This window comes from Capricornis sumatraensis, chromosome 22, assembly GCF_032405125.1.
Source record: "Capricornis sumatraensis isolate serow.1 chromosome 22, serow.2, whole genome shotgun sequence".
NCBI classification, from domain to species: Eukaryota; Metazoa; Chordata; class Mammalia; order Artiodactyla; family Bovidae; genus Capricornis; species Capricornis sumatraensis.
Genome location: NC_091090.1, coordinates 32,242,735 through 32,265,345, shown reverse-complemented (window position 1 = coordinate 32,265,345; position 22,611 = coordinate 32,242,735). Strand labels below are relative to the sequence as shown.

The window sequence follows — 22,611 nt, the reverse complement described above, 5'->3', positions numbered from 1 at the left end:
GAGTGGAGCCAGAGGTGTGTTTGGCAGTAGCCATCCCGGTGGATTCATAGACACAACTGATGAGTACAGTTCTCCTGGATAGAGAAATGAGAATGAAGAGTTGAGGAGGGAATGGGCTCAGGAAATTAGTGGATGGAATAGGCCCCAGTTCTTCACGGAACTAACTCCTATATCAAAATCTGGCATAAGTGCACCAGATTGCCAGAGTATAGGATGCCTGCCTGTGCCCCAGCAACAACAATAAAAGGTTAGAGAAGGATGTTTTCAGCTTCTGTAATAAGACATGGTCTCATCAAGACTCATGTAATCCAGCATTCTCAAGGCATGGGAGCAGAGGCGAGGTGCCAAAGAACTTCCCATACTTAAACTCCTGGGCTCAAGATGTGGGGAAATTTGCTCTGATAGCTCAGTTGTATAAGAATGTTTTGTTGAGGGACTTTCTTGGTGGTACAGTGGGTAAGCATCTCCCTGCCAATGCAGGGGACAGCGGTTATGATCCCTGATCCGGAAAGAGTCCACAGGCCGCAGAGCCCCTGACCCCATGCGCTGCAGCTACTGAAGCGCCTGGGCCCAGAGCCTGTGCTCCGCAACAGGAGAAGCCGTGGCAGGGAGAGGCCAGTGCACTGTCGCTAGAGAGCAGCCCTCTCGCTCTCTGAAAGCAGAGAAAACCCACGTGCAGCAGTGAAGACCCAGCTGAAAGGGAAAAATTAATTAATTTTTTAAAAAACCTTTCCCACAGAGGAGAGATTGCTTTCCCCTGCCAGGAGCAAGCCTTTGATATGCAAACTAACCGATCCAGAGCCCTCCCTCCCCTGTCTGGCCTTTGGACCCCAAGAGGCAATATTCCTCTGCCTCTGTGACCTGGAGGCCACGCTGACGGTTCAGTCAGTAAAGAATCCACCTGCAATGTAGGAGGCCACCCCCAATGCAAGAGACCACCTGCAATGCAGGAGCCCCAGGTGTGATCCCTGGAAATGGCCAGCAGCCCCAGGATTCTTGCCTGGGAAATCCTATGGACAGAGGAGCCTGGCAGGCTACAGACACCCGGGTTGCAAGAGTCAGACATGACTCAGCAACTAAACCACCACCACCACCAATGATCCCAGGGCCAGGTACCAGACACCTAAAGGCCACCTCCAACCCAAAGCCTGCAGAAGTTATTCATACCAGCCAATCCTAATCTGTTTACCCTGCCCTCCCTTGACTTTCCCAAGGAGACCCACTAAAGGTCCTAAGCCTTTATCTTCCTTTCATCTTTGCCAAGCTGACAGATTTTAATTTTTCTTTCCGCTTTTCCTTTCATAGTCTCATTTTTTCCATTTATTAATAATAAATTATTTGGTATTTGCATTTCTTCTTTTCCAAATTGTTTGCTTATAATTTTATTTTTCACTTGCAATGTAAGAATTTTAAAATATTGAATTTAAGGAAGAAGAAAAATCAGCCTCCTGACCCCAGGGAACAGGTGTGACACTCACAGCTAGACCTCGGTGTTATTTGAAGCTAGCCTGGTGCTCACAGCTAGGCCATGTAATTCTCTTTGGAATAAACTATTTTATAAAATACCAGTATCAAACAGGGATACACTGAAACCATATAAAGTGACACAAAATAAGACAAGACTATACATCATTTTGCTTAAGCGCAGAGAACACAGGGTACAGTGCAACTCAGAAACTACTGACCATCCCGTCCTGGGTACCAGGAGTGACGGCTGCTGCTTTACCAATTGCTGCTTTCCCCTTGCTCTAGTCTGCCCTCCTTATAGATAAGACTGATTAGGACCCCCAGTCCTGTAACTGACCATGCTTCCTGGCAATACTAAGTTTAGGGTAAACCTTTCTTTTATCCAACCAAAGCCCAAATTCCACAATAGCACATTCTTTCTTATACTTTCATTCTAAAATGCCCTATGATTTCCCACGATGAGTGCCCTCCTTTGCTTTATCAGTAGTAAACACAGTGTGTTCAACTAGGTGTGTTCCTGGCGGTCTCTGGCTGAAAAATATCGACACATGCTAACCTTTTGTCTGTTGGATTTTTTATGTGTCTTTGAATTTCATTATGGACATGTGTTTGCATGGTTGTAAGTTTGTAGTTGCCATAGAAAGTTTATTTTTTCTTGGTGGTTTTTTTCTATCTTTGGGTCAGGCTTATAAAATTCCCCATTCTACAACTGTGAAAATTCTATGTATATTTTCATTTAAGTAGAGACGATGAGGAGGATGGTGTCCAAGGGTGAAAGGAAACAAAAAGCTGAAACTGGGGGCAGGTACCACTTTACACACACTATGGGGAGGAATAACAGGTAAAGAATTCTAAGGCGGTGGAATACTGGGGTTTACATCTTCTGCTTTATATTTCATAACTATGTAGGACCTACAGGGTATTTTATAATGCGGTATTCAATAAGTACTTTCTTGTGGCTAAGTGAAGACATAAGTGCTTGCTTATGTTTACCAGGTTAGCAAAAATGACATCAAGAGTCTCAGTGTAATATAGACCAAAATTGGCTCCAATGATGGGTGTTTTTGAAAAGTGATGAACTTGAAGTTATAGATTATATTTTGGTTAATGTCTGTGCACTCTAGGTGTTAAAGAAAATGAAAGCATTAGTCGCTCTATCATATCTGACTCTTTGCAACCCTCTGGGCTGTAGCCTGCCAGGCTCCTCTGTCCTTGGAATTCTCCAGTCAAGATTACTGGAGTGAGTAGCCATTCCCTTCTTCAGGGGATCTTCCCAACCTAGAAATGGAACCCAGGTCTCCTGCATTGCAGGCAGATTAAATTTTCTGGACTTCTGTACTTCAAGGTGATGTCTAAGACCCACAAAAATAAATGTATAAAGATAATTTCAGTGTACTTCAATCTGTGACTCATACAGTATCTGGGGAGAATGGAAACTAAAACACTTAGATATGTTCAGTCAGCTGTGGTAGCTACTAGGCACGTCTGTGTGTGTGTAAGTCACTCAGGCATGTCCAACTCTTTGTGACCCCATGTACTGTAGCCCACCAGGCTCCTCTGTCTTTGGAATTTTCCAGGCAACATTACTGAAGTGAGCAGCTATTCCCTTCCCCAGAGGATCTTCCCAACCCAGGGGTGGAGCCCTGGTCTCCTGCACTGCAGGAGGATTATTTACAGTCTGAGCCACCAGGGAAGCCCACTAGCCACATGTGGCTATTTACATTTAAATGAAATTAAATAAAAATTCAACTGCTCAGTGACATTAGCCACATTTAAAGTGCTCAGTAGCTCAGTAGCTAGCACCGACCACATGGAAAGTCCAGACCTAGAACTTTGAGTAGCACTATCATTTTTGCTATTCAAATAAGGTGCATTAGACCCATTTAAAACCAAAGGGCCAATATTATTTCTCACACAGATCACATTTCTGTCTGGGATATGGATCAATATTAAGCTGGCATCAACAAATTCATTACTTAACTTATATGCTGAGTACATCATGAGAAACACTGGGCTGGAAGAAGCACAAGCTGGAATCAAGATTGTGAGGAGAAATATCAATAATCTCAGATATGCAGATGACACCACGCTTATGGCAGAAAGCAAAGAACTAAAGAGCCTCTTGATGAAAGTGAAAGAGGACAGTGAAAAAGTTGACTTAAAGCTCAACATTCAGAAAACTAAGATCATGGTATCTGGTCCCATCACTTCATGGCAAATAGATGGGGAAACAGTGGAAACAGTGTCAGACTTTATATCTGGGGCTCCAAAATCACTGCAGATGGTGATTGCAGCCATGAAATTAAAAGATGTTTGCTCCTTGGAAGAAAAATGTATGACCAACCTAGACAGCATATAAAAAAGGAGAGACATTACTTTGCCAAGAAAGGTCCATCTGGTCAAGACTATGGTTTTTCCACTGGTCATCTGTGGATGTAAGAGTTGGACTATAAAGAAAGCTGAGCCACAAAGAATCGATGCTTTTGAACTGTGGTGTTGGAGAAGACTCTTGAGAGTCCCTTGGACTGCAAGGAGATCCAACCAGTCCATCCTAAAGGAGATCAGTCCTGAATATTCATTAGAAGGACTGATTCTGAAGCTGAAACTCCAATACTTTGGCCACCTGATGTGAAGAACTGACTCACTGGAAAAGACCCTAATGCTGGGAAAGAATGAAGGTGGGAGGAGAAGGGGACGACAGAGGATGAGGTGGTTGGATGGCAGCACTGACTCAATGGACATGAGTTTGAGTAAACTCCGGGAGCTGGTGATGGACAGGGAGGTCTGATGTACTGCTGCAATCCATGAGGTCGCAAAGAGTTGGACACGACTGAGTGATTGAACTGAATGGAAATGAACAAATTCAAAATGGGTCATGAATGAATTTCTCTCTCTTGTCTTCAGGCACAAACTATTCCCATTCCAAAGGGGAAACACCTGTCATCCAACTCCCTGTCTATATGGAGACACTCTGGCATCAAATTTCTAGGGGTAAGTTCTCTTTTAGATGAGCCGAGAGGCAGAGCCCTAATAAGTACACGTTTGGGAGGCAGGGAGTCCAGTTCTGGAAGAGGTATTCTCAGAAGTGAAGTGGAGGCAAAGAGGTAGGTGGCAGCTTGTGGTGGCGGTTTACCATGGACTGTAGCCTTCCAGGTTCCTGGGTCCATGGGATTCTCCAGGCAAGAATACTGAAGTGGGTTGCCATTTCCTTTTCCAAGGGATCTCCCCGACCCAGGAATCGAACCTGGGTCTCCTGCATGGCAGGCAGATTCTTTACTGACTGAGCTACAAGGGAAGCCGCCAGCTTGTAGTCTCCCTGCTTTACTCAGAACAGAAAGTCTCAAAGTCTGGTCTATGGAAACCTTGAAGTCTCTGAGATCCAATTATCGGTCAAAACTACTTTCATAACATTACCAAAACTTTATTCACCTTTTTTTTAGTTTATTTATTTATATTTTGGCTGTACAGGGTCTTCATTGAGGCACTGGGGCTTTCTCTAGTTGCAGAGCCTGGGCTCTAGAGCGTATGGGCTCATTAGTTGCCCTGTGGCACGTGGGATCCTAGTTCCCCAACAGAGACTGAACTCACGTTCCCTATCATTGGAAGGTAGATTAGTAACCACTGCTCTACCAGGGAAGCCCCTACCTTTTTCACTGTGCTGACATTTGCCCTGAGGTAAAACTCAACAGAAATAAGGGTTATATCACCGAACAGCAATAGCAGTGATTGTATTCTTCACCACCATTCAGTTGCAGAATAGAAAAGCAAGTTTCACTGAAAAATATCCAGGTTGTAGTATTAAAAATTATTAAGTTGCTACAGTCACCAATCTTAAGTCCACATTTTAGAATAATATTTGATAGGATGAAATGGGAAGTACACATAAAGTCCTTCTGCTATATTCTAAAGTACCATGTCCCAAGGGAAATCATTATTCTGAGTTGACTTAGCTTCTTTTTTTATGGAATGCCATTTTCACTTTGAGAATGAAGAACAGGAAAACTATGATTGTTTACATTTAGTTATTTTGGCATTATGAATGGGAGCTTCTCCCTTCCAGAATATCAACTGACACTATTTTTTGCCGATGATAAAATGCAAGCTCTCATGAGAAAATTAATCTTGACAGCTTCCCAGCACCAACAAAATTTTCTAGTGTCAACTGTGGTGATATTAACAAATGTGATTGTTTGGTAATCGTAAATGTTAACACTTTAAAATCTATACAACTTGGTGAAACAATACACCACTTAAAAAAATCACGCATTAGTACAATATTCACTCATTGTTCAGGACAGACCTTATATTCGTATGCAACAGGTTTGGAAATACTCAGTGACAGTTACAGGTTATCACTGAAAATAAGACGCTACCTGTAAGCCGCTACCACTTGTTTAGTGTTGTATCAAAGTGGGAACCACAATCATCTGAAAACGTTATTCAAGATACTTCCGTTACCTACTTGTGTGAGGCTGGATTTTTTAATATACTCAATCAAAAAGATTAAATACAGAAGCAGATATGCAAAGTCTTCAGTCTTTTAATGAGACATACAAGAAAAGAATGTAAACTTTTGAAAGAATGTAAAATCTAGAAAAGATCACTTCTCACTATACTGTTTTATTTTGAAAATAGTGATTTTTTTCATAAAATGTCTTTTCATGTAATGGGTTATTAATATAATAGTTGAATCAATAGATTTCTGTTTATATTTCTAACACGGTAAATGTTCACAGATGTAACCCACATAAATGGTATTGTCTTTGAGGTCCCAGGTCCTAGGCCCATAGACAGATTCTGAGACCGCGAGTTCTGTAAACTGCTGACTTACCCAGCCCCTGGGCCAGGACTCAGGGAGACAGTGTAACAGGGTCCTCCAGGCAGGAGTAGCAGGGTCAGGGCAAAGTCGCATGTCCCCGAGCAAGGCGATTGGGCTCTTAGGCCAGAAGGTGACGTCTGGGGGATGGGGAGGCAAGTGTCGAGTAGCGGGAGGGGTTCCCCATCTCTCTGGAGTTTCACTTTTCTCTCAAACTGTGTCGGGCCTTTCTGCCTGGATACTCATGACGAGTTCCCAGTTCTCACTTTCATTGCGTAGCCGGTTTCTAGAAGCCAATCAGAGCCCTTCCTTGGTTTTGGGGTCTCTACCGATCTGCCTGCGCTGAGTTTCTCCTCGGATTCGGATGGTAGAGGTTTTAGGAACTCAAGTATTCCGCTGCTCTCAGAGTCCCTGCCTCTGACCAAAATCTGGGGGAGGGGTGCTCTGCAAGGGGGAGGAGCAGAGGACTGCCGCGGAGGCGCAGGACCCCCAAGAAAGGCGGATTTTCCCCACCTCACCCTCTCCCCGCGACAGACCCCACGCATACCTCCGGTAAGAAGAGCATGCAGTGCTTTTGTTCGTTTTTTTTCTCGGGTTTTGTTCCAGAATCGGCTGATTCTGCGCAGCTGGAAGCCTGGCTCAGCTGCGGCCTGTGGGGGCCTGGGCAGTCTCCCTCTCTGGGACCCCTGACCCCAAACCCTGGGTCATTATCGGAGCCAGAGTTAGATTTGAAAGTGGAGGGATCAGGCCTCGGGGATTCAGACATCAGGTCTCTGTTAGGTCCACGAAGGGGATGAAGAGGCAGGAGGCTGGGGTCCTGGGCTGTTAGGACTCAGGGCAGAAGAGTACTCTTCAAGGCTTCAAAGGGTGGGAGGTGTGTGATGCCTGGAGAGGAGAGGAACCGCCCTTGGTGTCCTTGAGTGTAGGTCTAGGGAGGCGGAAAGTCATTTTCTTGCCTCTGGAAAATGTTAGGGGGACCCCTGGCCCAGACTCATGCCTGATCTCCTTGTCACCCTTGTGGCCTCCAGGCTCCCCTCCAGGTCCTGTCCTTTGGTCTCCAAGAACCAACTTCATAGCCACCAGCTGGGCAGATCTTTTTCCCAAGCTGTTGGGCCAGGCTTTCTGACACAGCGGTCTCTGTGTTTCAGCAATAAATGGACAATTTCCCAGTAGCCCCTGTGAGTTGAGGATGGGCTCTCCCTTCCTTAAGTCTCCCTGCCCCACCCCCTCCCCCAGCATCGTGTATGGGGGTGTGTGGAGTGGGACTGAGGTGGGGGTATTTCTCTGGAAGAGAATTCTTTTAATCTCCTATGCTCTATCCTTTTCTCTTTTCCCTTCTTCCACCTGTACTTGAGTCACATCATACCTGCATGGATGTGAGAGTTGGACTATAAAGAAAGCTAAGCGCGGAAGAATTGATGCTTTTGAACTGTGGTGTTGGAGAAGACTCTTGAGAGTTCCTTGGACAGCAAGGAGATCCAACCAGTGAATCCTAAAGGAAATCAGTCCTGAATATTCAATGGAAGGACTGATGCTGAAGCTGAAACTCCAGTATTTTGGCCACCTGATGCAAAGATTTGACTCATTTGAAAAGATCCTGATGCTGGGAAAGGTTAAAGGTGGGAGGAGAAGGGGACGACAGAGGATGAGATGGTTGGATGGCATCACCGACTCAATGGATATGAAAGAAAGTGAAAGTGAAGTCTCTCAGTCATGTCTGACTCTTTGCGACCCCATGGACTGTAGCAAGCTCCTCTATCCATGGAATTTTCTAGGCAAGAGTACTGGAGTGGGTTGCCATTTCCTTCTCCAGGGGATCTTCCCGACCCAGGGATCAAACCCTGGTCCCCCGCATTGCGGGCAGACACTTTACAGTCTGAGCCACCAGGGAATCCCCAGTGGATATGAGTTTGAGTAAACTCTGGGAGTTGGTGATGGACAGGGAGGCCAGGCTTGCTGCAGTCCATGGGGTTGCAAAGAGTTGGACACGACTGAGCGACTGAACTGAACTGATACATGTAATTTCAGAAAAATACCAAAAACATAAGTATAGCTTACCAACAAAATATAGAGCTGACACCTGTGTGTTTATCATCCCGGTGGAAAATAGAGCCTCTACCAGCGCCCAGGCCAGAAGCCCCCATGCCTCTCCCCACACAGACCCCACCTCCCTGTGTTCACATCCACTCAGTGACCCTCCCCCACCCTCTCCTCTCGGGTTTCTCCCCCTCCACACCCGTGGCCCCATCCCATGTCAGTGTTTCCTGCCTCTCTGCACTTCTCCAGGAGCCTCCCCACCTTTATAGGCACTTTGGGATCTCCTCTGCCTCCTCTTCCTCCCCTCTTCTACCGCATCCTAGGAATGGAGGTGCCAAAGCTGATTCCCCAGAGGGAGAGTCTATAAGTCTGGCAGTAGCCAGATGAAGTGACAGTTCTTGGGCTTCGAGGTCCCATCCCTTGATTTGAGGAGATGCTGTATGTTTTTGGGGTCCACTTTGGACCTGGCATAATAGCTTGGATATCTGATCCTCTCTGAGGCCAAAGTCCTTGGTTATTCAGTGGGGAAATAAATGTCCATGTCAGCGTGTATTTTGGGTGACAGTTCAGGCTTTGAATTTGACACTGAATGGACACCAGCTTGTGTGCACAGCACTCACCCACTGCTGGGAGCCTAAGGTGAAACTGGGCAGATCTCTGGTAAGGAGGTCAAAGGGGAGCTCAGGTGTCCAGTCATCAGCCCTGTGGCCACACGGGGTCACGACCACTGTTCACTCTCCAGTTCTGCGCAGGGAAGGCAGAGGATGCATTGTGGTCTGAGTCAGACAGAGATGGCTGCCCTGGTCGAAAGAAGGGGTGAAGGTGCTTTCTGAGCACCTCTGGGGTCAGGCTCAGGGTACAGCAAGGATTGGAGGAGGGGAGACCCTGGAGCCCTGCCCAGTATCTCGGGTTTCCATCTTTTCTCTCCAGTCTCCTGTGGGAAGCTCATTGATGAAAACATCCTGGAAAGTTGATAACTGCTCCTTCCACTTCCTGTTCATTTCTAGCTGATATTAACATGTGTTTTCATTTTAGTATAGTTTGACCTTTGCAAACAAGTAGCAAAGTTAATATAGAGTTACTGTATATCCCACACTCTGTAAAGACATTTTTTACCCACCATCATACATTCCTCATATTAATAGTGTTACTAAACTCCAGAATTTATTTGGACTTCAGTAGTTTTCCTTTAACCTGATCCAGGATCCCTTCAAAGACACATAATAAGTCTGAATTGTGTCTCCTTCAGGCTCCTCTGGCTGTGACAGTCACAGACTTCTCTTGTACTTGATGACTTTGATGTTTCGGGGAGTACTGCTCGTAGACATAGTAGAACACCTTTTGATCTGAGTGGGGCACAGGGTTTTGGGGAAGAGGACCACAGAGATGAGTGACAGTCTCCAGTCACCAAGGGGATGCACTGTCCACTGGGGTGTGACTGATAAGTTCACTTTATCACCTGACTAAGGTACATTTCCCAGGTTTCTTTGTGAACTTCTATTTTTACTTTCCCACTTTTCACCCTGTGATCTTTAGAAGAAAGTCACTATGTGCAGCTCACACTTAAGGGCCACTCTGATATACACATTGCTGTGCAGGCAAATAAGTTTTCAAATGAATTCGAGAAATACTAGATTGATCAGTAGACAGGATGGGGAGTTTCTGTGTAGCTTCGTTAGAAACTGCTGACTCTCATTTCTCGAGGCTTCGCTGCTTCCTATTTCTGCCCCAGTGAGTGAGGGTTTCTGCTGCTCTGCGTCCTTCTGCTGCTCCAACCTTGGCATCACCAGTTCTTGGACTGTAGATGTGCCATCAGGTGTGATACACATTGCTGTCTTTGCAATTTACATTTCCTAACAACATAAGATGTTTAGCATCTTTTCATATACATTTCCATTGTTTCATCTTCTAGAAGAGGTATCTGTGCAGACTTTATTTTTAAGTTGTTATTTTCATTTTGTTGAGTTGAAGACTTCTATGTATATTCTAAAACAAGTCCTTTATCAGATATGTGAATTTACAATAATTTCTCCCAGGCTGTGGCCTGAGCTCTTTTACTGATCTAACTATTCATTAATGAAAAGTATACTTTTCTGGAAAGAAAAATGAGAAATTTCTAACTGCAATTGTTTCTGAGTAGAGGACTTGAGTGAATGGGGAATGAGGGGAAGAACATGAATTCTTTATTTTTGTATATGCTTGAGTATCTTTTCAATTCTCTTGTGTGCTGGTAAATAACGGTTTCAAAAATTACATGAAAATCCCTTACATTTGTAAACACTTGACAGATCACCCTCAGCTCATACACTAGGATGTACATTCTAATCCTCTAGCTGGGCTGGAGCTCACCACGCATCTGTGTTGTTCTCCTGTTGGACATAAGTCATCCCACACAAGATCAGCATCAGACAAGGACATCTGAGTGCATGACACAGACAAAACAAGAACAGGACAGCATTCTGTACAAGCACAGACCAACCAGGCAGCCCGGCGCTCCTCACCGTGGACCAGACCTCTCCCTGTGCTGACCCAGAGACCACTGCTTCCTGCCAGTCACAGCTGTCTCCTGGCTCTAGTCTGCCCTCCCTACAGCAGAGGCTGACTGAGGTGCCCAGGCATAGAATTGCCCCCAATTCCTGACCACACCCAATCTAGAGTGAGCCAATCTCACATAGACGCTTCTCAAAATCAAAGCCCACATCCTCTATATCAGCGGTCCTCAACTTTTTGGCAGCAGGAACTGATTTCATGGAAGACAATTTTTCCATGGACCAGGGGTGGGAGGAATGCTTTCAGGATGATTCAAGCACAGTATATTTATTGTACACTTTATTTCTAATCTAATGTTGACACTGATCTGACAGGAGGTACTGGGCCAAGCTCAGAGTCTGGGAATTCCTGGCTGCATATGTTCTAACACCCTACAAGGACACTATAGTCCCTCCTGCTGTGTAATCTCCCTCGCTGTATCCAGTATAAATCCAACTTGATTGCCCACAGATTTGCTCCTGGTGGTCCTTGACTGAAGAACATTGAGACATGTCACCTGTTTGCCAAAAATGTTTATGTGTCTCCATTGGAAAAGGGGTATATGTTTGTATCCTATGAGTGTCTGATTGACACAGGAAAAATTTATATGCTTTTATGGCTTTTCATCTTTGGATCATAACACTCTTCATTCCACAAGTGTAAAAAATTCATGTATGTTTTTGTCTAGGAGAGAGGGGTCCAAGAATGAAGGGAAACAGAACTGATTGAATTTGGGAAGAAAGTACAGCAGGAGCAGTAAGTAAAAAGTAATAAGGTGGTGAATTCTAATGTTCTGCTTTACAACTTTACAAGTATGTACGAATCCTACAAAGTACTGATATCTGTGTGTTCAATAAACACTTTCTCTTGGGATAAATGAGGACTTCTGTGTGTCATTATGTTTACCAAGTTAAGGTATACACCAAGAGCTCAAGGATTATATCTAGTGATGGGCAGTTTTGAACACTTGAGGTGTTATGACCTCAAGATGATAAACCATGGTTTGGCTAATGTCTGAACACTCTATCTGTTAAAAAACACATTAAAGAAACTTTCAGAGTATGCTCTATTTTAAAGCTATATCTAAGACCTGCACAGACAAATCCATGACTTCAATATTAAGACTATTTTAATGTGCATCAACCTATGAGTCACACAGTATCTTTTAGGGGAAAGAGGAGATTAATTAACAATATTCTAGATATGCATTGACTGATATGCTAGCTAGTAGCCACATATTGCTATTTAAATAAAAGTGCCCAGCACAACTGTCTCTTTAAGGTGCTAAATAGCCTCATGTAGCTACTGGCTACTTAACTGGACAGCACAGATGTAGAAAATTCTTTCACCACAGAATGTTCTGTTGGAATGGACTGCTCTTCATGATTTGTTGGTGCATTAGACCATGTGAGATAAAAGGGCCAATAATATTTTTCTTTGACACTATCAGATTTCTTTCTTGGATATGAATACATATGAAGCTGCTGCTGCTGCTGCTGCTAAGTCATTTCAGTCTTGTCTGACTCTGTGTGACCCCATAGATGGCAGCCCACCAGGCTCTGCCGTCTCTGGGATTCTCCAGGCAAGAACACTGGAGTGGGTTGCCATTGCCTTCTCCGAAATATTAAGCTGGTTTGTAACAAAATCAAAGTAGGTTATGAGTGTGTCTGGCACCTTCAGGTGCAAACTGTTCCCAGTTCTAAAGGGAAAACACCTGTCCCCCGACCTCCCTTCCCAGACTGAGGACATTCTCTGGCATCACTTTCTGGGGGGAGTTCTCTCCTAGAGGAGCCCAAGGGCAGGGCCCTCAGTTAACTTTAGGGAGGCAGGGAGTCCAGCTCAGGTAAAAGCATTTTCCAAAATGAAGAGGAGGCAAAGGCAGGGATCAGATGCCCTGGTTCATTCAGAACAGCAGTTCTCAGAGTGTGGTCTCTGGAACCCTTGATGTCACTGAGACCCTTTCATGAAATCCCTGAGGTGAAAGCTACTTTCTTAGCATCATTCAGATATTATTTGACTTCTCACTATGTTGACACATGCTTTGATGTATAACAGCAGTAATGGAGACTATGGTAGCAAGCTGCACTAGTAATTATTTTCACCAAAACTTTTTGCAGAAAAGGAAAACTAATAATCAGGTTTGCTTTAAAACATCCAGAATGACACATTAAAAATTCTTATCTGTCCTTAATAAGCCAAAATGAAAAAATGTGAAAAAGAATATACATATACAATGTATAAGTGAATCACTTTGCTGTACCACAGAAATCAACTTTATAAATCAAATATCCTTCAATAAAATATATTTTTAAAAATAAATTAAAATGTTTATGTTTCCTAATCATCATTCTTAAATACACATTTTAAAAGTATTTTCTGTGATGACATGGAAAGTTCACAAGGAGCACTTCTACTACATTTCAGAGTCCTATGGCCCAAGAGAAAACTCTTTTTCATGGAACAGGACTGTTTCTTGAAAGAATGAATGAGGAAGAAAGATCTGTATAATTTAGTGAAACAATGTATTACTTTGTAAAAATCTTATATTAGTACAAGAGATGCTCAATGTGCAAAATAGGTTGATGGATTTTACTATAACAAAATAGAAAATAGTCAATGATATTGTTTCAGGTCCACTGTGGGAAAAACCTTTGAGAAAATGCAATTTGTACAGTTTTAGTTTTGTATCCAAGATGAACATCCACAATTATCTGAAAAGATTATTAAAAAATACTACTCTTACATATGTGGGGGCTTTTTCACTTTCCTAGACTTTAATCAAAATAACAAACTCAATGCAGACACAAATCTGAAAATCCAGTGGTCTTCTAGTAAAAGAGACAAGAAAGATACTCGAAAAATATGTAAAAAGCTCTATGCTTCTCACTATGTTGTTTATTTTGGGAAATAGTTATTCATATTAAATGCATGGGTTATTAATATTATTCTAAATAAACAAAAATCTTTAAAGTGTATTATTCATAGTATGGAAAATATGCACAGAAGTGGCCACATAATACTATCCTTAGGGTCCTCACTAATTTGTAAGATTGTGTAGATATTTTAATCAAAATCACAAACAGCCCCAGAGCTAGGATTCGGGGAGAAAGTGGGACAAAGAGTTCTCAGTGCATGAGGGGAATTCAGTTCAGTCGCTCAGTCATGTCCGACTCTTTGTGACCCCATAGACCAGCACAGCAGGCTTCTCTATCACCATCTCCTGAAACTTGCTCAGACTTACGTCCATTGAGTTGGTGATGCCTTCCAACCATCTCATCCTCTGTCATCCCCTTCTCCTGCCTTCATTCTTGCCCAGGGTCTTTTCTAATAAATCAGTTCTTCACATCAGGTGGCCACAGTATTGGAGCTTCAGCTTCAGTCCTTCCAATGAATATTCAGGACTGATTTCCTTTAAGGTTGACTGATTTGTTCTCCTTGCAGTCCAAGGGACTCTCAAGAGTCTTCTCCAAAACCACACTTCAAAAGCATCAATTCTTCAGCACTCAGCTTTCTTTGTAGACCAACTCTCACATCCATATATGACTACTGGAAAAACCATAGCTTTGACTAGACGGACCTTTGTTACCAAAGTAATGTTTCTTTTCAATATGCTATCTGCGTTGGTCATAGATTTTCTCCCAAAAAGCAAGCGTCTTTTAATTTCATGGTGGCAGTCATCATCTGAGTGATTTTGGAGCCCCCAAAACTAAAGTCTCTCACTGTTTCCATTGTTTCCCCATCTATTTGCCATGATGTGTTGGGACCAGATGCCATGATCTTAGTTTTCTGAATTCAACATTTTAAGCCAACTTTTCCACTCTCCTCTTTCACTTTCATCAAGAGGCTCTTTAGTTCTTCACTCTCTGCCATAAGGGTGGTGTCATCTGCATATGTGAGGTAATTGATATTTCTCCTGGCAATCTTGATTCCAGCTTGTGCTTCATCCAGCCCACCATTTTCATGATGTACTCTGCATATAAATTAAATAAGCAGGGTGACAATAAACAGCCTTGACCCACTCCTTTCCCAGTTTGGAACCAGTTTGTTGTTTCATGTTGGGTTCTAACTGTTGCTTCTTGACCTGCATACAGATTTCTCAGGAGGTGGGTCAGGCCGTCTGGTATTTCCATCTCTTGAAGAATTTTCCACAGTTTTTTGTAATCCACATGATCAAGGCTTTGACATAGTCAATAAAGCAGAAATAGATGTTTTTCTGGAACTCTCTTGCTTTTTGGATGATCCAGAGGATGCTGGTAATTTGATCTCTGGCTCCTCTGCCTCTTCTAAATCCAGCTTGAACATCTGAAAGTTCACGGTCCCCGTACTGTTGAAGCCTGGTTTGGAGAATTTTGAGCATTATTTTACTAGCTTGTGAGATGAGTGCAATTGTCCGGAAGTTTGAACAGCCTACCTAGCAGGACGGGAGGGATCAGGGCAAAGTCCCAGGTGCCTGGAGGGCGAGCCGGTTGGGATCTCAGGGTCAAGGGCGGTGTCTGATGCTGGGACGCTCCATGTTGGGGATTCCCCGTCTCCCCGAGTTTCACTTTCTCTCTCACAATCTGTGTGGAGCCCTCCTGCTTGGACACTTCGTGACGCAGCCCCAGTTCTCACTGCCACTGGATGTTCAGTTTCTAGAAAAACCAATCAGCGTCTCCGCGGATCCCGGTTACAAAATCTCCACCGAGCCGCCCGGACTCTGCTTCTCCCCAGACCCAGAGGATTCGGGTCATGGGGCCGCGAACCCTCCTCCAGCTGCTCTCGTGGTTCCTGGTCCTGGCCGAGACCCTGGCTGGTGAGTGCGGGTCGAGAGGGAACGGCATCTGCGGGGAGGGACGAGGGGACCGCTCGGGAGCCTGGGGGCAGGACCCCTTGGAACGAGCGACCCCGACGCCCCTGCCCAGACCCGCTTCCTCCCCGGGTCTCAGCCTGTCCCTCCCTTGCATCACGACCCCTCTTTTCTTCCCCCTCCGAAGTTCGGGCCGGTCTTCGACTGCTTCCATCTCCCTGGCCCTACGACCCTCTTCCCACCCGGCCCCATCACCTCGGACCCCGGACTCTTGCCACGAGGAGGTCGGGCCGGGTCTTACGCCTCGCCGCCCCCAGGCTCCCACTCCCTGAGGTATTTCCTCACCGCCGTGTCCCGGCCCCGCCTCGGGGAGCCCCACTTCATCATCGTCGGCTACGTGGACGACACGCAGTTCGTGCGGTTCGACAGCGACGCCCCGAATCCGAGGATAGAGCCGCGGGCGCGGTGGGTGGAGCAGGAGGGGCCGGAGTATTGGGATCAGAACGCGCGAGACGCCAAGAATGCAGTACAGACTTTCCGAGTGAACCTGAACACCCTGCGCGGCTACTACAACCAGAGCGAGGCCGGTGAGCGACGCGGGCCCAGGGCCGGGTCTCGCCCCCATCCCCAGGGACCGGCGGGGTCGCCCGAGTTTGCGGGTCCGAGGGTCACCCCGACACTGCGGGACCCGCCCGATCCCCGACCCGGGAGGAGCCGGCGGTACTTGACCCAGTTTCATGTTCAGTTTGGGTTTAATCACCGCGTGTGGTCGGGGCGGGTCAGGGTCTCACACTATGCAGTGGATGCGCGGCTGCGAAGTGGGGCCGGACGGGCGTTTCCTTCGCGGGTATGATCAGTACGGCTACGACGGCAGAGATTACATCGCCCTGAACGAGGACCTGCGCTCCTGGACCGCGGCGGACACGGTGGCTCAGGTCACCAAACGCAAGAAGGAGGTGGCAGGTCATGCGGAGTCTTTGAGCAACTACCTGGAGGGCGAGTGCGTGGAGTGGCTCCGCAGATACCTGGAGACCGGGAAGGACACGCTGCTGCGCGCAGGTACGAGGGGCGCGGGGCCGCCCTGATCCCCCCTCGGGCTGGAGCTGGCTTCCCACGAGGAGAAGAAAGTGATGTCCTGTGGGAACAGCGTCCCAGGTTCTTGTCAGGAGAGGGAAGAATAGCGCCCAGGCTTTCATAATCTGTACAAGACAGTCACCAGTGGCCCCACTTCTCTCAAGGACAATCAAGGAATCCAGTGTCTTTGACGAAGAAGCAGGAAACAAACCATCCCTGAAACAGCTGATCAGCGGTGCCCTTTGACCCTGGCCATCATCTTGTGATCCATGACTTTCTCTCTCAAGGCCTGTTCTCACCCTGAGAACCCCCTGACTCCAGCTTTTCTGAGTCATTCAGCCTCCACCAGAGTCAGGACCTTTAGTCTGTATTCTCCCCTTCACATTTTTAGAGCGCCTATCCTAGTCTCTCATTCTGGAAATTCCCAAGGGCTAATATAGATCATCCCTGATCTCCGAGATGAGGCTGTTATCTAGCTCTTGTGCTGCTTTTTTCAAAACCATGGTCCTGAATGTTCTGTAGCTCAGAGGGTAAAAAAGTTCATAATACATCTGGGGATCTGATGTACAGCCTGGTGACTATAGTTAATAATAATCCTGTATTATATACTTTAAAATTGATCTTAATCATTCTCATCACCCTTGTCAAACAGACACACACATAAGGTAAGTTAATGAATACATTAATTAGCTTCACAGTGTACATATGTATCAAAGCAACATGTAGTACACTCTAAACGTGTACAGATTTGTTAAGTATACCTCAGTAAAGCTGGGGGAAAAAACTTACTGTTCTGTCCTTTCTCAGGATGGTCACATGATGCTGCTTCAGTGACCCATGGAGGAAACACAAACTGAATTTTCTGATTCTTCCTCAGACCCTCCAAAGGCACATGTGACCCGACACCCCATCTCTGAGCATGAGGTCACTCTGAGGTGCTGGGCCCTGGGCTTCTACCCTGCAGAGATCTCACTGACCTGGCAGCGCGAGGGGGAGGACCAGACCCAGGACATGGAGCTTGTGGAGACCAGGCCTTCAGGGGATGGAACCTTCCAGAAGTGGGCAGCCCTGGTGGTGCCTTCTGGAGAGGAGCAGAGATACACGTGCCATGTACAGCATGAGGGGCTTCAGGAGCCCCTCACCCTGAGATGGGGTAAGGAGGGGGATGGAGCTGGAGCTTCCTCTCAGATAAAGCAAGAGCCCTTCTGGACACAATCAGCAAGGTCAGGGGACAAGCCTGAGATGAGGGCCACTTTCCTGCCTCCACAGAACCTCCTCAGCCCTCCGTCTTCATCATGGGCCTCATTGTTGGCCTGGGTCTCCTCGTGGTGGCTGTGGTAACTGGAGCTGTGATCTGGATGAAGAAGCGCTCAGGTAGGGAAGGGAGGGAGGGATATGAGTTTTCTTGTCTCACTGGGGGTTTCAGCCCAGGTAGAAGTTGACCTGCCTGGTTATTGGAAAGTACCCTCCACACACGTGTGGAGTCTGGAGCTGATGCTAACATTTTGCTTTAAAACACGTGTGAAAATGAAAGACAAATTTTTCACCTTCCTAATTCCAGTTGGGGACCAGGTTTCCAGCACTTGAAGGTCAGAAGGGAGGTCCTTGCTGAGGACAGACCTCCAGGAGGGCAGGTGGCCCAGTCCTTACATGGCTCCCTTCTCTGTGTTCCTGATCCTATCGTGAATTTTGACCACAGTTCCAGAAAGTTCCCTGGGGTCCAGGACTAGGGGTTGCTCTAGGATCTCATGACTCAGTCTTCTCCCTGGTCTCTCACATGGTATTTTCTTCTCACAGGTGAAAAAGGACAGACCTACACCCAGGCTGCAAGTAAGTGTGGAGGGGGTGATTCCTGAGACCCTTGCGAGGGTGCAGACAGGAGGCCATGGGGGACTCACCCTCCTCAAAGTGCCTTCTCTAGTTTCTCTCCTGTGGGTTCTGACCACGTCCTGGTCTTGTTCTCCTCCAGGCAGTGACAGTGCCCAGGGCTCTGATGTGTCTCTCACAGTTCCTAAAGGTGAGACCCTGGAGAGTGTAGATTGGGAGGGGAGTTGGCGCAGAGCGGACACACTGGGTGGCGGGGGTCTCTGAGTGGGACATGTGAGGGTGTCAGGGTCTGTGGAGAATGTCAGCCCTTACATGACCGACCTGAACTGGTTCCTGATTCTTTTTTCTCACAGTGTGAGACACTTGCGTTGTGGGGACTGAGTGATGCTCCGTCCCACTTTGTGACGACAGATCCCGGGACCCCTCTTTCTGCAGCTGCATCTGAATGTGTCTGTGCTCCTAGCATTGTAACATGAGGAGTTGGGGAGACTGGCTCACTCCTGCCAACTGCTGCCCCTCCCTACCCTGACCTATGTTCTCTTCCCCATCCACTGTCCTTCTCCAGCAGAGACCAGGCTGGACTGTTTCAATCCCTGTCTTTGTTTCATATGCACTGAGTAATGATGTCTTATTTCCTTTTCAAAAATAAAATCTATATATCTGAATTAGTTTTTCTAATTGGTGCCATGAAGGGGAATTGGATAATAAAGGTAAGGATAACTAAAGTTTGAAAGAGGAAATAAATTGAAACAATGAGAACTTTCCAGATCCATCTGCAGGTTTGTTGTGCTGAGTCAGCTGAAGGAGGGACAGTAGGAGGCTGTGAGGAGCTGAGTGTGGACAGGGCCTGTGCCCAGTCAGTGATCAGTGATCTTCTCCATTCCTTTGTCCTTGTCCCTTCAGTAAATGCTTGTCCCACCAAGGACATGTGATCATGGACCAGAAGTCACCTGGGCCTTGTTGTATCTCCAGCACCATGGGCAGGGTGCGTTCTTAAACGGTCAGCCTAGGCTCAGGCCTTGGTCCAGTCCTTAGCTCTTGTCTTTTTTTTAAATGTGTTTATGTTTTGCTTATTTAGTTATTGCTTATTCTTGTTGTTGGTATAATGACTGCTCTTTTTCATGTGTAGAGCCCTGGTCTCATTCGTCTCTGGGTGAACCCATCTCTGACAGCAGCAGGGGTCACTTTGCCTGTCGTTGTCCCCACAAGTCCAAGGGATCCACGCACACAGGATTCTCAGTGGTGTCAAAAGAGAAATTTCAGAGTCATCCAGCTCTTACCCTTCTTCTAGAGATTTTGCTGTATTCTTCTTTCCAACTTTTCTCCATCTTTTTAAAGGAACCACATGCTGGAACTTGCAAAGAGGAGGGACCCAATAGTTTCATATCTTGACTTAATTCTTGCTGGATTTCTCTCTCCTCTGTAATCTAACCCCTCTTCTGCCCTTACGTCTTCTAAGGCTACTGTTGGCTCCCATCTCAACTCATGGATTTAGAAAGCAGAGTCTAATAAAATCACAGCAGGTTGAATATAGCAGTCGGAAGCAAAGGATCTTCCTTTCTGAAGAGACAAAGAGCCTAGTGTGTGGTGTGCAGGCTGATTGGTGTGGGAGGGAAGGGAGATCAGCCTTTGTAAGTAAAATACAGGCGGCATTGAGGTCAGTGCAAAAGGAGGTTGTGCTGGACTGCCTTGAGACAGCATGTGGCCTGAGGTCACATTAATAAAGACACTCTCTCTGGAATAGGGAAACGCTTTACTGACCACTCATTCAACTGATATTTGTTGTGTGACAGAGACATGACACACTCTTTTTGCATCTAGGAGAGCTCAGTGAACTAACACGAGACGAACCCTGTCCGCCATGTGCGGTGTGTTGTAGGGGGAAGGGGCAGAGCATGTACTATGAGCCTAGAAAGTGAGAGAGTGTTTCTCTTACAGGTTGGTAAGTGCTCTGAGGAAGGTGACCCAGAGTATGAGTGTGTGGGGACAGGTAAGGTGGCTGTGTTACTAGGGTGGACAGGGGCCTCACTGAAAAGGAGACCTTTGAGTAAAGATGTGAAGGACATGAAGGAATGTCCACAAGGAGGTCTAGGGGAGGTTCTCTCCAGGCAGAGGAGCCTCCAGGGCAAATGCACGCGGGCAGGAGAGTGTCTGTGTTCAAGGGAGAGCCAGGAGGCAGCTGGGGCTGAAGGAAAAGGAATTGTGATGAGATCCCATGTCCGGCCAGATCCTGTGCACCTCCAGAATATTAGAAGGGGGTTGATTTTATCTCAGTAAGCTGTGGAGGCATAGGATGATAGGAACAGAGCAGGACCTGCTGTGCCTGCTCTCTGGAAGCGTCAGCCAGGCTGCTGTGCAGAGTCAGGAGGTGAAGGGCGAGGGAGGCGCAGAGGAGCCTGAGGGAAACAGCACAGGGTCCAGGCTGGGGAGGCTGCTGCTTGTCTGGGGTGTGAGCAGGAAAGATAGTGGTGAGTGGATTCTTGATCTATTCTGAAAATGCATTTTACAGCATTTCCTAGAGGATTAAATCTGAGTTATGAGAAAGAGTTAATGAGGACCGCAAAATCTGAGATTTGCAAGAAAGCATGTGGGGCACCTACTGTGGAAACGAGGGGACTCTGGAAGGAGCATATTTGAGGAGACATCACCATCAGCATTTGGTTTAAGAAAGTGGCGACTGAGTTGTGTTTACTACTCTAGGGTTTAGGTGAGATGACTTGAGTGGAGAAATAGATGGAAAAGGTGACACCATATAAATGATATGTAAAGCCTTGAGAACAGATAAGGTCACAGATGGAAGCAGAGAATTGGCTACAGAAGCAGAAGGATGAGGACTGAATCCTGAATCCCCTGTTCTGTGGGAACTGATCAGACCACACACCTGAGCAGATGGCACTATTCTGACACCGCATCTAGATGGCACATGGAAAGGGGTCCTGAAGGACATGAAGGAATGTCCTTCACCTGCACTCCTCTTAGAGACAGAAGGTCTGGAATAGATTTATAATATGGTTGGTGCTGATCTTCAAATCTGGATTCCCACCCGGCTGTGCACCAGTCTCCCCCGTATGGTTTGTTCATGATAGATTCCTGGACTCTGAGCCCTACACTCTGACATTGTGGATCTGGGAAGAGTCCTGAGTGTTTTTTAACAAGCTCTACAAGCAGTCCTGAGCAGACTGGGATCCACTGACGTTAAAGATCAGAGAATGATTAAGGCGGGGAGGGGTCTTAAACACACATTAAATATTTTTTTCCTGAGAGGAAAAAGACAAAACATTTGGTGCGAGTTACATGTTGTTTCTGCCATGTGCTATCGCCAGGCTTAAAATTTAGGAAATGATTATCAGTTCACCATAAAGAGAGTCTCTGAGTTGCTAAGAAAGTTGATCTAAATTTTCTCCACACATGCAGAAGAGGTAATTATGTGACATGATTCAGTTGTCAGACAAAACCATGATGGTGATTATTTTGCAGTACAGAAGTGTATCAGATCAACAATGGTACACCATCAACTGGCTCAATATTGTATATCAATCATAATAAAGCAGAGGAAAAGTCTTTGAATCCTTGCTCTCTGAGACTTCCCTGCTTGGTATTCTTAGGTAGTTCTGGGTGGGAAAAAAGGGTTTCAAATTGTTCTAAATGGAACAGAGAGAGACATACTTGTGGTTTTGTGCTTATTTCAGGGAAAACCACGGAACAGCCCTGAGGCCACAGCCGGGAACAGCATCCTCAACCCCACCCGGGTCGGGTCCCACACAGGAACCCCTTCCCCTGCAGCTGAGCACAGACACCACTGTTCACAGCACTGTCAGCCCTGATGCTGGACAGTGGACCCTGTGGTAGACCTGCTCTCTGCTGCTCCTGACAGCTGGCCGACACACTGCCACCTCTGCCCTGTGTGCCACGTGTGCCTAAGGCATTCAGTGCAGTTCCAGTCTCTCTGTGTCACCACGTCCTAAGGAAGAGTCCAGCATGTGGTAACCTGCCTGGTGGAGCCTCAGCCTCTTCCTACCTGCAGGAATATTTAGGAAGCAAGGTTTTCTGTCTAATGGAGGAAGCTGTCTGCCTT

The 22,611-nt window shown here is 46.2% G+C and overlaps 1 protein-coding gene across 2 annotated transcripts; it reads left to right on the top strand.

Annotated features, from left to right (window-relative positions):
• Positions 1-15,534: 15,534 nt before the first annotated feature.
• On the top strand, positions 15,535-22,263 carry LOC138069556 (BOLA class I histocompatibility antigen, alpha chain BL3-6-like). 2 transcript variants are annotated; one of them, XM_068960887.1, is made up of 8 exons: positions 15,535-15,641; positions 15,953-16,222; positions 16,419-16,694; positions 17,587-17,862; positions 17,979-18,083; positions 18,507-18,543; positions 18,683-18,726; positions 22,226-22,263. In XM_068960887.1, exons 1-8 carry the CDS (start codon positions 15,578-15,580, stop codon positions 22,246-22,248), a joined length of 1,095 nt encoding a protein of 364 aa, XP_068816988.1. In that variant the 5' UTR covers positions 15,535-15,577; the 3' UTR covers positions 22,249-22,263. The 2 variants fall into 2 exon arrangements, with proteins under 2 accessions (XP_068816988.1, XP_068816987.1); XM_068960886.1 differs by lacking the exon at positions 22,226-22,263 and having other exon boundaries at positions 18,507-18,539; positions 18,679-18,800.
• The last annotated feature ends 348 nt before the right edge of the window (positions 22,264-22,611 follow it).

Excerpts from the sequence above, each read along its gene's own strand:
- LOC138069556 (XM_068960886.1), top strand. The coding sequence starts at position 15,578 with ATGGGGCCGCGAACCCTCCTCCAGCTGCTCTCGTGGTTCCTGGTCCTG. Across the intron at positions 16,695-17,586 it reads GGACACGCTGCTGCGCGCAG|ACCCTCCAAAGGCACATGTG; the intron begins GTACGAGGGGCG and ends ATTCTTCCTCAG. Across the intron at positions 17,863-17,978 it reads GCCCCTCACCCTGAGATGGG|AACCTCCTCAGCCCTCCGTC; the intron begins GTAAGGAGGGGG and ends CTGCCTCCACAG.